Source organism: Ranitomeya imitator, chromosome 4 (genome assembly GCF_032444005.1).
Source record: "Ranitomeya imitator isolate aRanImi1 chromosome 4, aRanImi1.pri, whole genome shotgun sequence".
Classification (NCBI taxonomy): domain Eukaryota; kingdom Metazoa; phylum Chordata; class Amphibia; order Anura; family Dendrobatidae; genus Ranitomeya; species Ranitomeya imitator.
The window spans coordinates 461,031,941-461,048,168 of NC_091285.1; the positions used below are offsets into that span (position 1 = coordinate 461,031,941).

At 37.7% G+C, this 16,228-nt stretch overlaps 1 protein-coding gene across 1 annotated transcript; it reads right to left on the reverse strand.

Annotated features, from left to right (window-relative positions):
• Nucleotides 1-646: 646 nt before the first annotated feature.
• FOXB1 (forkhead box B1) lies at nt 647-2,017 on the reverse strand. The gene is made up of 2 exons (XM_069762111.1): nt 1,930-2,017; nt 647-1,709 (listed from the first exon to the last, which is right to left on the reverse strand). The coding sequence occupies exon 2, from the start codon at nt 1,685-1,687 to the stop codon at nt 719-721; it is 969 nt and encodes a 322-aa protein (XP_069618212.1). The 5' UTR covers nt 1,688-1,709; nt 1,930-2,017; the 3' UTR covers nt 647-718.
• Between the last annotated feature and the right edge of the window lie 14,211 nt (nt 2,018-16,228).

A 16,228-nucleotide genomic window follows, 5' to 3' on the forward strand; every position in this document is an offset into this window, starting at 1 on the left:
ATATTTCCAGTGCCTTGAAATAATACTAACAATTGACAGCCAACAAGTACAGTGAATGGTTTGCTTTCTACGCTCTATATGTACATTAGGGCAGTATACGTGTAAACATATTTCTCTTATTAGGATAAAGGGTTAAATATATTATGCTCGCTTTCAGTGTTAGTGTTATGGTTGAAACTAATTAGTAACTTATATAGCTGTGCACATACATGTATTCGTTTCTACACGTAAGCAAACTAAGTCAAGATGATAAATCTGGCCAAAATAATCATTCACCGTGTCTTTAAGTACAGAAGATTAGATAATACCGCATATTGCTAATATTATAGACATCCTCTAACCATTCCATATGAGTTGCTGCAAATGTATGTGCCTTTTTTCTGTTTTCTTTCTATTTTAGGGGGCACTAATATAGGTATGTGCTCTTAAACTCTATTACCTGAAATTGCCTGCCCTTCCATTCTGAAGTACATTGATTTAAAGATGTGCAAAAGTGTCTTTGAGAATGGCATTCTTATGCAAAATAAAAAAGTTTTCAAGTGTGTGAAGTCTTGAGCAAGAATACAAAATATCACATTAGGTGAAGAACTATCAAATTTCACAAACAATGTTAACCTCCTTGCCGGAAGTAGTCTTTTGCTAGTCTTTTGCTTTGACAGGGAAAAAAGTAAAGTGAGTAAACTTTGGAGAAATGATTTGAGTTGCACAGTCCTTCACGTTAGTGCACTGCCACAGAAAGTAGGGAGGTGGGTGGGCTGGTGAGAGTGTCACTCGGTGTTGCAGGGCTACTTTGGCTGGTTGCTGTTTGGGGAGATGTTGGGCTCAATGATGGAGAAGAGTTTGACAAAATAGCTGGGATATGTGTTGGGAGTGCTGGAAGTGTTGGCATAGCTGCTGGTGTAGGTTTAATAGGAACTGGAATAGCAGGCAAAGTCTGTCCTCCATGACAAAGTGGCTTGATAGGCATTCCATAAGCACTCACACTGTAATCACTGTTAGCCATTGATATAGGTGTGGTAGTGTCTATCATGCTGGAGCTGTACATGTGATGCCAACCAGTGCCAATGGGGCTGCCAACTGTAGTCAATTGGTTGTGAAGAGGATATGCAGCTGACATTGGTGGCATTGTGGAAAAGGCAAGTCCTCCTGGCATTTTATATTCTCTGGCGATTATATTCTCAATAGCAAAGGGATGTTTAAAGCTTGATGTCTGTGAGACCCCCAGGTTATATGTTGACATCTGTGGCAAATGGGTACCAGAGGCAGCCAAAGCACTAAGCCTAAGCTTTGCTTGTTGCTGTAAGTACTGTGCTGCATCTGATGGTTTAGTAGGTGCAAGATGATCCGATTTCATTACCTTGAACCTTTTCCTACGCCTCAGGAAACTACCATTTTCAAACATATCACCACAACTTGGATGAAGTGCCCAGAAACTTCCCTTGCCAGGCTGATCTGGTCTCCTTGGTATCTTGATGAAGCAGTCATTGAAGGACAAGTTATGTCTCAGAGAGTTCTGCCATCTTTGAGTGTTCTCCCTGTAGTATGGAAATCTGTCCATGATGAATTTGTAGATTTCACTCAGGGGTAGCATCTTCTCCTGGGAGCTTTGGATAGCCATGGCTGTCAATGAAATATATGAGTAAGGGGGTTTTTGATCACTGTATGTGTTTCTTCCTGGTCGAGGCATCTTCAATATGGTCACAGGTAATCTATATGTAATTGAGGAGAGGTCACCAAGTCAGCTTTTTAGATAAAATCACAAGCACATATGTAAATTATTATCATTTACAAAATTGATATTACTATAGTTACTTAACAGTAATTACTCTTCCATATATTCTATATATATATAATGTTTAGTTAAGTAAACCTTTATATCACTTTTCTTGGGTTATAAAGAACAAAGCAAGTATAAAATTACCATCATACCTTCAACTTTCTTGTAACAACTTGACACTCTGCATCCGGAATGTTGCGACGAAGAGGTTTCTTCCTGTCCGAAAACAAAATCCACAAGAACTAGCACTTTCTCGTATTTCAGGTCTTAATTCAATTCTTAGCCAGCCTGGACCCTTCTTCAATAAACTCTGATCCTCTCCTTAGCATCAGGAATAAGCTTCTTTTCTATGCAGCAGTTGAATGGAGGTAGAGAAAGTATTTCTCCTTAGCTGGGTGGGAGATAAGCTAAGTAGTTGTGTCCATGTCCTTCCTCAAACCATCTGATAGTTTTATGTAGTGACATGAACAGAAAAGACCCCTGTAGAGGCGCTTCATTAATGTGCCACTTCTTTGCTATCATATGACAATCGCCTTGGGAGGAGGAGGAGGGAGGGAGCAGAGGAGAAGCAGAGTAAAGAGGAGGGGGCCGTGGGGGAGAGAAAGGAATAATCTGGTTTCATTTACACCTATTTACATGGACACCTTGGGCCAATAGAAATCATTTCCATTTGAAGACAAGGCAAGGGGTGAAAAGGCTCAGCAACCGGAATTGAAGTGTGATGGTACCCAGTAACAGTGTGTGTGAAGGTATGCACCAACCTTCCTGTGTGCATTGCAGGGAGCTTAGTCTGCAATTCACACTTACAAATGGAGCTACTGAGCAGTGGGATGTTTGACATGGAAATTGCTTGGCTGTGGTATTCTGTTTGTTCTATATTGTTATCTGATTTGTATTGTTAGCTAACTTAAGACAGCGCTTTTACTTTTGTAACAAGAGGGGGAGGGCACCTGTTCTCAGGCCAATTCAACTCATTCACCAAGTTTTACTTCATGTCACTTTTTTATTTTCACTTTTTTTTCTAGATGGCGCATTTCTGTTATTATAGATAGCAAATACATCCCTAGGAAGTGCAAGACCTTCATGTGTAAATATTATCTTGTCGCTATTACTGCCATTTGCATTATTTGTTGTATTTTCCTTAATAACGAAATTGAAATTATTTTTGCAAACTACATTTGTTTTTGGATAATACCTAACCGTGTAATTTGAATGCTGAAAATTATTGAACATTAATGTAGCAATCAATAATTTGGCTAAATAAACTTTTGGGAATGCTTGTAAGTAGATTTACTTTTGTGCCATAGGTTAGATTGCTAGAAAAATTACATTTCACTCTGCTTTTAAGTAGTTAATTCAAATGTCGTGTCCAATAACCCAAACGTATGTAAATTGAGATAGACGTATAGCAGACGCATTAATGTGAAATTAGTGCCTAATTCCTAAAGATCAATATCTTGATTAATAGCATGGCATTCGATGTAACGCAAGCTATCCAGTTTCTAAAACACCAGATTGATCCATAAAAAAGGAGTCTCCAAGGGGTGGAAGAGCAATTGATTTGATTCCTCTGCTATCTTGTTCTAAATCCCAAGGGGTGTCACTGATAATCCCTAATCATTCAAGCTCATAACAACACTGTAAACTAAACAGCTGCTAAGCGGCCAGATGTGAGGCTGTAAGACGTACATTACAGCTCTACAACAACAGGCGTGTTAATGACATCGCTAATGCAAAGCAAGGAGGTAGTGTTAATCTAGTTTCCCAGCATCATTCATATTAAGTAGGTATGAGATGGGAACTTTAGGAATAAAAGCAATAAATGTACTGAATACAATGTATATACCTAGATCTTCATAAAACAATGCCAGCACAGAATGGTAAGTCTTCAAACAATTATCTAACCGTAAATGCAACGTGTGTACAAATGTCCGCTTGTGCATGTGTATTAGCAGAATTCATCATTGTCTCCACTTCATCTCCGCTGCTTTCTCGTTTAACCCTCCCTCTCCTTACAGAGCGACACTGTGAATCTGCTGCTTCTCGGAGACAGAAAGGGTGACTACAATGATATTAATCACAAGATTCTCGTAATTCTGGCTATTCCTGTTGAAAGAAGTTGTTTGTTTCAAAATATAGGCATAATCATTATTGTGTCAAATTAAATAAAAGATACACACTTGTTCAGCTTGGTCAACGATAAATTCACTTTTAAATTGTCCCTAAAAAGAAAAATATTTTCAGCTCAAATGTAATTCCATTTTTTAAGTATTTGATTGATTGCTCCAAGTCGATGATTTGTGTATGCCTCACAGTAATATAGTAGTAGTAATACCATGATCTCAAAATACACAAGAGAAAAACAGTTATTAGTCAAAATGTAAAGCCAAGTGTGCTAAAAATGCAAAGGACTTGACTTGATTATTACTATTCAGATTAATATTCTAAACGCATTTAATATCGTCAACAAGTGGTTTTCATTAGTTGGATGTTTGCAAAGAAAATCATTTCGTTTGTGGCTACAGCAAAATGATGAAAAACAATGGTTATTGCTTACTACTACTAATAATAATAATGATAACAATAATAACAATAATAATAATTATTATTTGTAATAAATAATACTAAATAGGATACATTTGTTTTTTAACTCTTTAAATTATTAACATTACATAAGTACAGATGATGTGTTGGGTTTAGCTACAGTCCTATGTAAACCAATAGATAACACTTTATCATTTTGCTTTGGATGATGAAAATATTATAGTGGGTAAAAATGACAATCTTGACTCTAAATAATTTGCATGTTTCGCTTTTGTTATTTAATAATCTGTTAAGTCAAATGTCTTGTTTACCTTGGCAAGCAATCTATCCAAAAGCAAGATCGAAGCATATACTTATTATTTGCATCTAAATAGAGACCGGTAGCTAACAAAAAATAGAGCATAACAAATACATCATTTTTTATTCTTTCATCCATTTATCTATGTGTTCTATTCCATAAAAATAAAATTGTTACATTTATCAGAAGAAATATCTATGGATGGAAAAAAAAAAGTTTTAAAGAACTATTGTTAACACGACGATAAAAATGAGCAAAATATTAAAATTATTGAAAGCAAAATCATAAATGTGTTCAATGAGAAGAGAATGCAGGTTGGGTAATTCCTAAAATATAAGTCTGCACTATAACATGCTTTAGAGACAAATGTAGAATAAAAACCTAAAAAAGCCTATTTTGAAATGTAAAGAATTATGTTTTTACTGCAATTTGTAAAGTGTAGCGTTAAGAATTATTACTTAGTGCATCGGTAAATATGGTGCATCGCTGTATTGATACTGACTTTTCAGGACAAATGATCTACATCATTAAAGGGTTTTTTTTAGACTTTTTCTTGCTGTTTTTCTACTTTTTGAGAAGTTTTAAACCAGTGTTGAACATAAGTAATCATCGTTGGAATAAACTTCAGCACTACATTGTCATCAATCATTGCCTCGCTACTTACCTGGGAACATGACTGTTGCTAGTCGTTTATATGACTGTATTATTATCATCAATCATTATTCGCATTTTATTTTTACAACTTTTTATTGTCTATGCTGGGTGTAAATTGCTCCTCTAATGTGGTATCTTTAAGCCCAGAGGGCTTTGTACAATCAGATGTAGCTCACAAAAGATATGTTGGGACAAGCAAAACATTAATGACAGTTTTCCTTGCTGACCAATAAATCACCAAATCGTTACTTAAACACGATGAATTTAGGAGATTAAACAATTTCATTAATATTGAAATAGCGGCTGGGATTCAGATGACTTACTTGAAATGCAGAATCACGTTTCCCAATATTAACTGAAGCACTTGAGCACTAACACAATATGACCTTCTAAATTCAGTAAAAGAAAAAAATTCATTTACAGAAAGCCTTGTCTGTGTTTTTAAATATATTAATTCCTCTTTACGGTATTAACTAATGATATTCTATGGATGTATACATAATTGCGTTGCATACGCTCTGGGAGAAATGGGTTAATGCACTACATACACAGAAATGCAACTATCATGTATATGGACAAAAGGAGATCATAGGACTAAGGGATTAAAATAAATTAACTCACCATAGAATTACAATCACTTTTCATCTGGGACTGTTTAATTGAAAGATTCAATATATTTATACTGTTAATAATACCACAGTAAATTAAGGTAATTTAAGATGATAATTTATTGACTTTTCTTAGTTATTTTTTACTTCTTATTTTTTTTTTACTATTTATGTTTTATTTCTAAAATATAAAAAAAGAAGAAATCAAGCAGAAATTGCATTTTTTTTGCATTTTTAATACTTTTTTTCTCTAAGCATTTTATCTATTAAATTACTCATTTTTATTACCTCTTTAAAATTAATTTTTTTGGGACACATAGACCCGAAGCAGGGAAAGTAGATTGCTTATCAATTTTAAAAAAAATATAAGTTAAGCGATCATTTCTTTCACGTCTGTAGCAGGTGTAAGTTTACAGTATTAAGGTCTATGGAAACTGTAATTTTATAAGAAGGAACATTTAAAAAAAATTATGATTAGATAATATGGAATAATTACACAAAATCTTCTGAATTAAATGTAACGGGAATACGAGTATAATATGTTATCGACTGAATGTGTTATTAAATTAAAATAATCATATGAAACAATAATATGTTGCGCTTTTAACGTCGTTCTTTTAACTATATAAGCCTTGGTATGCATTGAGAATCACATTTCAGTGCAACTCATTGCTCTTAATAATGGAATGAATGGGATGTGAAATGTGTGTACTGGGTGTCTTTTAAAAGTGAACTTATCTCTTTGTAAAGAAATGCAACACAAATAAAAAAAGAGGCTTTCTTGAGACTCATTTAAATGAGAAGATCCAACCGTTGTGGGGAAAATAGAATAAAATACACATAAGTCAATTATATCAATGTGCAAAGCAAATGGGAATCTTCTTCAAACCAAAGCTATTCAGTCTTTCCATCATGATGTGTAAAGCTCAGCTTTCTGCTTGAAAGGACTGCAATAGACCCCTGTTTTCTCCAAAAGCAGGACCCCACACGTTTACAGGTTTGGTAATAATTTATGCTAATTTCCCTTCAATAAATCCACAATTCGCTTCAGTAGCATGCAGCCTGTTCAGATGGCCAAGGGAGAGGGGCATAAAAGTGGCTAACACAATATTGGTTTTCATTCTGTAGGTTTTCAATGCAGGTGTGAGCATATTGTGCGCCCTGGATCTATCCTTTAACTCCAGCAGAAACTAAAATAGACTAGCCTTCCTTTTCAAACACATGTTAATATTTACAATATAGAATTGGGGAGATGTTAAGCAGCTTCTTAGGGTCTCCTAGGCTTCAAACAATACACAGATCCAAACCAGATTTTTCAACTTGAAAGTATCCCCCATGCATTTCCAGTTAAGTCCTAGATTATATTTGATGAACTTACTTGTGCTCCCTCTGTTTACTTATTGACACTGAAAAGGGAGCTGATAGAATTGGGTTTGGGGACTGGTTTCTTTTGTTGTACTTGAAGGTTTTTTTGAGTTTACCGAAGTGATTTCTCTGCCTATGGGAACTAAGAGCATGGACCAAACCCTTTGTTGCAGAACACTATTTAACAAATATACCACATTGATGTGAGAAGCTACTTATCTTTCCTTTAAATGGGGCTTTGCTGCTTAGCATAATCTCTATGTCCCCTCAATGACCAGTGATTCTTCCATACCACAAATTTCTTGAAATGCACTTATAGCAGGTAAATATAGTAGATTAAAGTTAAAGATTTCGTAAATGTAGTATTTTTCTAGGAATAGACCGAAACTTCACTTTGGTACTAATTATTTATTATATACTGTATTTATATCTATGTCTTTGTATATTTTTTATTCTAAACTTTAACTTTTTTAGGGTTTGTGCCATTGTGAACCTAACATTCTATTGTTTCTTGTATTTTGTAATTCCGCCATTTACATATTGAGCTATTGTTACCTGTCATTAACTTGACTGTTGGCAAGTTCTTGCATATTCAACCATGTATTCCTTATAGAAATATACATGAAAAATCATTATTGAGATTGTAATGGAATATTATTTATCAACGCAGAATGAGAAGATGATTCTGTACCTTTCACTGAATGTAGCTGCACTGGTAAGTGTAATTCTTACTGATCACGCTACCAAAGATCTCTATTCCTTCCACTAATTTATATTTCAATGTTTTATTTGTTTTGCTCTACATTAATATCACTTATTGGTGATAACTGAAATGTATTATTCTTTTATGTTGCTACAAAATTGTACATTAGATATGGCTTTATAAATAGCTATATATTTTTAGTAATTGTCATATGCATGACATTAAATGGACATTCTCACTATCTAGATAACACCTATGCACAGAACAGATGAAAAATGTTTGAATGCTGGAGATTCGAATGCTGAGATCCTCATTGATTTTGAGAAAGGGTTCCAAAAATCCCATATAAATAGAACGGAAGTGTGCATGCTTGACCACCACCCCATTCACTTCTTTGTGACTGATGGAAATAGCTGTCTCCATCATCAACTGAAGAAGTAGATGGAGTGGTATCCATACATGGACATTAGATAAATTCACAAGTGAAACCAGTTGGGAACCAAGTTATCGGACTATCAGCAATTATATAAATGTCACATATCCAGTATACAGGCAATAAACATATTTAGTTGGAAAACCCCTATAAAAATATTCTTGGTCAGAGTACAAATTTGACATAGAAAGTGCTGGAGGAATAACAAACCCTAGCTCAACTTCCAGTGAAAGCTCTATAGTAGTACACCAGGTCCACATAAGTTATATATAATGCCATTATTTCTGCAAAAATATGACCAAGAATCTACAGGAATTGAGATATCCTAACAGGTTAGATTAAAAAAAGTAGTACATTTATCTTACCAATCTTCTGCCATTTACATTTTCGCACATCTATGATAACCAAGCTCATCTCTGTTTATTCGATACTAGCGATGACAATGTTAGTGTGTGACTGTTGTAGTGCTCACAAGTCTGCACAACTCATCATCACTTGAGGTCAGGAAACAGAGACTGGCTGCGTGACCAGGGATGTCTTGATAATATAATTTGCATCTATCAATTTTGCTGTACATTCACAGGTAATCTTCAACAAATTCCAAAACACCAGAATCTGTTTGTTCAAATATCAAACCACTTTCTTATTACTGTATTTGGCTTTCACCCCGCTGCAATGCAGGTAGGTGCAAGTTCCACTAGATGGCAATAGAGTAGAAGGAGGGCTGCACCTAGACAAAGCAGGCCTGTTGTGCAGCAGCAAGGCTACCATTAGGCAGCAGCAGGAAAGTCAAACAAGCCAGATTAGTATAGTTGGCAGAGTAGTACCAAAGGAATAGACAAAACACAGCGTCAGAGACAAGCTAAAAGGTCAGTAACAGTCAGGAGCGGATAAGCCAAAGACAGAAGCAAGTCAGGATACAAGTCAAGTAAAAACCAGGGAGTATATACGTAAAAGGCGAACCACTAAGTCAAGACGGGCATTGGGGAAAACAGACATGGGTTAAATAAGCTAATGCAGCAGGTTAAATCAGGATATACCAGAGTCAGCTACACACGCCGTAGGCAGAACTATAACTGACACCGTCTGCAGGATGCAACAGTGATAAATAGTAAAGCCTGAAACCAGACTGAGGCTGAGAAAAGTTAACCCCTGAAATGATCAGAATGGGAAAAGGGGAGACAGAACTCAAAACCCAGTCTGGATCATGACATCGGCACTATGCAAATCTTTCTGTCTCCTCATGTGATCACTTCCATTACTCCCTGTTCTTCTTTATGCTAAAGATAGATCTTAATAACATTGCATGTATATTTGGGTCATTGTCCTGCTGCAGAATATCTTTGGAGCCAATCAGACACCTCCCTGGGAGTATTGTATGATAGATTAGTACTGGGTGTATTTCTCAGTATTGAGGACACTATTAATATTGACCAAATCCTCAAATCCATTCTCTGAAAAGCACACCAAAATTGCAAGGCAAATCCACCATGCTTCCGTATTGTATGCAGGCACTCATTGTTCTGCTCTCGAGGCCATCAGTAAACAAGTTGCATTTTTTTACAGTCAAATACGTCACATACGACAGTCCAAAGCACCTGCTGCAATTTGTCTTGTGTTGTGTTTTCTTGAATAGTTGAGGCATTTGTCCTTGTTTTCATGCCAAAGGATGCTTAAATAGATTTTTGGTTTCAATTCCTCCATGAAAACCACTTCTGATCAGACTTCTCTGAACAGTAGCTTGGTATAGCTGGGTCTCACTGTTGCTGATAGTTCTGAACTGATGGCACTGCTGGACATTTTCTGATTTAAATGGAAAGTAAGCATAATGTGTTTTTCAGCTGCTGTACTTAGCTTCCTTGGCCAACCACAGCGCATACGGCCCTCACCATTGCCCACTTCTTAATGTCCTTAATGGTGAGATATACAACCAGATACTTATTCATCATGCGATACTATCAAGGATGCATCTGATTGGCTACAAATTTAGTTTGCAGCAGGACAATGGCCTTAAACATAGAGCTAATGTTATTATGAACTATCTTCAGTGTGAAAAAATCCTGGTGAAATGATGGCCTCACAGAGCCCTAATCTCATCATCATTGAGACTGCCTGGGATTACATGAAAATACAGAAACATTTGTACAAGCCTGCATCCACAGAAGATATTTTGTTAGTTCTCTAAGATGTATAGAAAACGCCCCTGCTAAGTTCCTTCAAAACCTATGTGCAAGTGTAGATTGAAGAATGGACGGTGTTCTTGGATTTCTCTCAAGTAGATTATTTAGAAAGTGACTTCCAATGAGCAGGCATGATTTGATGCTGTTTTGAAAATAACCGGTGGTCACATCAAATATTGGTTTGATTTAAATTTCTGATATTTTGCCATTATATTTGGAACAACTTCCTTGCTGAGTTCCTTCAAATCTTGTGTGCAAGTGTACCTAGAATAATTGATGCTTTCATACTATTTTGAAGGCAAAGGGTGGTCACATCAAATATTAATTTAATTTAGATTTCTTTTTTGTTCACGCACTTTGCATTTTGTTAATTGCTAAAAATAAACTATAACTATTTATACTTTTAAAAGCATTCTATATGAATATATACTTACACACTGCACTCTGCAAAGTTTTAGGTAGATGTGAGAATGAACAGAACTTAAATCTAGATAAAGTCAATATTTGGTGAGACTACCCTTTGTCTTCAAAACAGCATCAAAGCATGATTTCTTCTTCCACATAGTCTTTGAAGTATATATATTTATTTAAAAAAGAGAGAGAGGGAGAGAGTGTGGGAAAGAGAGAGATAAGCAGAGCAAAGGATCGAGTTGGAATGAACTTACAAGAATCTAAACATTTTGATATTTGACTTTCAGATCACAAAAAAATATAACTTCCCTGACACCATTTCCCACACAGAATAGGCAATCATCAGTTTTCACTGTTGTGCAGGCCTTCCCATAATGTCATGCAGCCAGGGCCTAGGCAAGGGGTAGGCAGGGTAGGCACCCTCCTAGTGCGCTAATTCCTGCCAACTTGAGGGGGATGCACTATGGGGTAAAAAAAGACATTTCTGAATGCCTGGGGCCACCTGCATCTTCTTCTTCACGTGTACTGATTGTGGTTCTGGTGCCATTTTTATGTACTGACAGTTGTTCTGGTGACCTATTTATTGATTATAGTTCTGATGCTGTATTTATGTACTATTGATGCACTGGTGTTCTATTTATATACTGTTAATGATTTTTGTCTCATATTCATGTAGTGATGATAATTGTGGGGATGAATACAGCACAAGAACCGTCATCACTACATGAATACATCATGAGAGCCATCAGTAGTGTATGAATACTGCAGCAGAACAACCATCACTACATGAAAACATCACCAAAAGCACCATCAGCACTGAAGTATGACACAAGAACAATCATGATTCATGGCCCCAAAACAACCATTAGTACAGAAATATGGCACTAGAGCCACCATCAATACAGGAATAAAGCATCAGAATCTCCATCAGTACAGGAATACGGTGTCACTATTATTTGTAGCATGACTGATGCAAAACCCATCATAAGTATCCCTTTTTCTATAATGGAGTCTGTTTTGTTTCCATTATGGTATCGGTCAAATGTTAGACAACTTCACTGAAACCAATTAGCCATCATTATAGTTAAGTTAGTTTCCATGAGTGTCATTGAGCCTGATATTTAAATATATGATATCAGGGATAAATACTACTATTTCTCCCTGGTATTGTGTAAATTGTTCACAAACAATGATTCCATATCTAACTTTGAAAACGCACTCCCTGATGAGTCTCACATTTAAAGTACATCACATTTTTTCAACTTTTGTGGGTATTATTTGGTGATAAAGGTCACAACTCTAGTTGAAGTGGTCATCAGAGTTTGTTACCTTAACCATCAGATGGGGAGGAGGATGCGTAAGGTCTCCTTTTAATTTAGTCCCCAACCCATTCCTTTACTTTGGGAATGAGGGTTCATTGGATGGGGTTGGGGTGGTGCCATTGGCTTCATTTGCATAAGGTACCAAAATATCTTGTTCTGGCCCTGCCTTCAGCTATGACATCTTATGGATTATTATACCTTATTCCCGAGTTTCCCAATTCCGGTCCTCAAGAGCCACCAACAGGTCATGTTTTCAGGATTTCCTTAAGGTACCGTCACACTAAGCGACGCTGCAGCGATACCGACAACGATCCGGATCGCTGCAGCGTCGCTGTTTGGTCGCTGGAGAGCTGTCACACAGACCGCTCTCCAGCGACCAACGATCCTGAAGTCCCCGGGTAACCAGGGTAAACATCGGGTTACTAAGCGCAAGGCCACGCTTAGTAACCCAATGTTTACCCTGGATACCATTCTAAAAGTAAAAAAAACAACCACTACATACTTACCTACTGCTGTCTGTCCTCGGCGCTCTGCTTCTCTGCTCTGGCTGTGAGCGCCGGGCAGCCGGAAAGCAGAGCGGTGACGTCACCGCTCTGCTTTCCGGCCGCTGTGCTCACAGCCAGAGCAGATAAGCAGAGCGCCGAGGACAGACAGCGGTAGGTAAGTATGTAGTGGTTGTTTTTTTTACTTTTACGCTGGTAACCAGGGTAAACATCGGGTTACTAAGCGCGGCCCTGCGCTTAGTAACCCGATGTTTACCCTGGTTACCAGCGAAGACATCGCTGAATCGGCGTCACACACGCCGATTCAGCGATGTCAGCGGGAGAGCCAGTGACGAAACAAAGTTCTGGACTTTGTTCCCCGACCAGCGATATCACAGCAGGGGCCTGATCGCTGCTGCGTGTCACACTGGACGATATCGCTAGCCAGGACGCTGCAACGTCACGGATCGCTAGCGATATCGTCTAGTGTGACGGTACCTTTAGTATTGCACAGGTGATGGAATTATTGCCTGTGCAGGTGATGCAATTATCACCTGTGCAATACTAAGGAAATACTGAAAACATGACCTGTTGGTGGATCTTGAGGACTGGATTTGGGGAACACTGCCTTATTCAGTGGTTAGTTCTCGGGCCATCACAAATCAGCAGTTCCCAGTGGAGCACAGTTGGTTCAGCAGAGTTGTTTTCCATCTCCAAGGTCAATGTGTAAATCTCTCTCTTCTGTAGAATGTAAGCTCGTATGGACAGTGGGGTCCTCTCTCTTTCACTTTCATGTAGAATGCAAACTCTTATGATCAGCAGGGTCCTCTTTCTTACCTGTAAAGTGTAAGCTCTTAAGGTCAATGGGCTTTACTCTCTTTCTCTCCTCTTCTCTATTTGTATTTCCAAGCAATTACAAACTTTCTACTATTGCTATTTGTGCAAATTATTTTGCTGCAAATAAAATTTATGAGAAACATTTGGCAAGGTCAGCAAATTTGAACTTCAAAGATTTGTTCATCTCTAATATACACAATTGCTTCTTTCACTATATATGGTTACTAAATAAGAAATAGACTGTTAAGTTGTGAAATGCAAGCTATAATGTAACATAGTACAGTAACATATATTATTTCTACTTATGTCACATTTAAAATTCAATTATAGAATAAATTGCTTTGGGTTTTGTGTAATTAGTGTGTAAAGTTTAATTTGAGTGTAAAATTACAGCAAAATGCTAAAAATAAATGTGCATATTACACATGCCCTAGAATAGGCAATAAAATAATCAATGAAAATTCAAGGTTCTTTATTGCCACCTGCTGGTCGTTTGGCATAATGTTTCACTGAGGTCTGTGATTACAGGACACCCTGCCTGGGTTGACAACTGTCCAGAAATTCCAGAACAGTCTATAAATATAAGGCACTTTTTTGCGCTGTTCATAAAAAATAATGGAAAGTGTCTGTGATTTTTTAAAGCTGACAAAACTTTTACAACTTATTTTGATTGGAATTATCATCATTTTACAGTTTACAGTGAATGCAGCCGATGGCTTTATGCAAGAATAAGTGGCAGTAGTCAAGTTGGTAACCCTGAATATTGCACCTGTGCACACTTAAGGTACCTTCACACATAACGATATTGTTAACAATATCGTTGCTATTTGTGACGTAGCAACGATATCGTTAATGAAATCGTTATGTGTGACAGCGACCAACGATCAGGCCCCTGCTGGGAGATCGTTGGTCGCTGAAGAAAGTCCAGAACTTTATTTCGTCGCTGGACTCCTGCTGACATCGCTGGATCGGTGTGTGTGACACCGATCCAGCGATGTCTTCACTGGTAACCAGGGTAAACATCGGGTAACTAAGCGCAGGGCCGCGCTTAGTAACCCGATGTTTACCCTGGTTACCATGCTAAAAGTAAAAAAAAAAAAACACTAGATACTTACCTACCGCTGTCTGTCCTCCAGCGCTGTGCTCTGCTCTCCTCCTGTACTGGCTGTGAGCCGGAAAGCAGAGCGGTGACGTCACCGCTCTGCTTTCCGGCTCACAGCCAGTACAGGAGGAGAGCAGAGAAGCAGAGCGCAGCGCTGGAGGACAGACAGCGGTAGGTAAGTATCTAGTGTTTGTTTTTTTTTACTTTTAGCATGGTAACCAGGGTAAACATCGGGTTACTAAGCGCGGCCCTGCGCTTAGTTACCCGATGTTTACCCTGGTTACCGGCATCGTTGGTCGCTGGAGAGCGGTCTGTGTGACAGCTCTCCAGCGACCAAACAGCGACGCTGCAGCGATCCGGATCGTTGTCGGTATCACTGCAGCGTCGCTTAATGTGAAGGGGCCTTTACCTTAGTTTATTCGATTGACGTAGGCCAAAAGTGTTCTTTTAATTGATAAGTGTGTTTAACTGTTTAGGAAAGTGTTACAGACAGTGCTTTCCTATACAAAAGCCACTTAAAAAAACATGTTTTTATAACAATGAGTCCGTATGGTGGATAGGTGTCGAGGCATCCATCCTGACTCCCTACTGTTGAGTGTGTACCTCCTGAGTGTATCTTCCTGACAGTGGTCATATGTGCAATGTGTCTCTAGCCTCTGTCATGCATATGGAAACAGTTTTTATGGCATTTTTTGTAGCATTTAAGACATGCAATTTTCTGGCTATGTGAAGTCCTATAGAGAAGATCTTGGGATAAAATACCTGTAAAAAATGCCATGCTAAAAGAGTGCAAAAACAAGTTTATGTCAACACTTAATTCATTTGCTACAAAAGCTGAAGCAGTTTTGATCTCCCCCACAAAAACATGATAAAATAAGAAAACTCCCGCCAAACACTGTTTGAATCCTGCCATAAATTAATATATTAACACCTCAAGCCATGCAATATTGACAAGCATATAAACAAGTAGGTAATAGTGCAATTACATGGGTAGTTAAGATTAGTGTTGAGCCACCTCCCTAGTGTTCGGGTTCGGTTCGTCGAACAGGTAGGTGTTCGCCGAACTGTTCGTCGAACTTTCGACGAACCCCATCGAGCTCCATTGAAACCAATGGCAGGCACAAACACATATAAACACATGGAAAACACATGGAAAACACATAGAAAACACATTAAAAGGTGTCCAAAATCTGACAAGCTGACAAGAAAAGAGGTGGAGGAGTAAAAGGAGGAGACACAGATATAGGCATGTCATGTCCTTCTAAAATCAAGAAATGCTGGAGTAAAAATCTAAACTCACTCTACCAACACCCAGACATCTTGACAAAAAAAAATAAAAAAATAAATATCTTTAGGTAGAATGGCGGCGGGTCCATTCAGAACACTTTCCTTAGAAGACGTAGTGATACCCCCATTGGGAGTTGTGCCAAAATATGAACCCAATACATTCAGACTAATCCACCATTTGTCATATCCAAGTGGCAGGTCAGTAAACGACAACATCGACGCGGA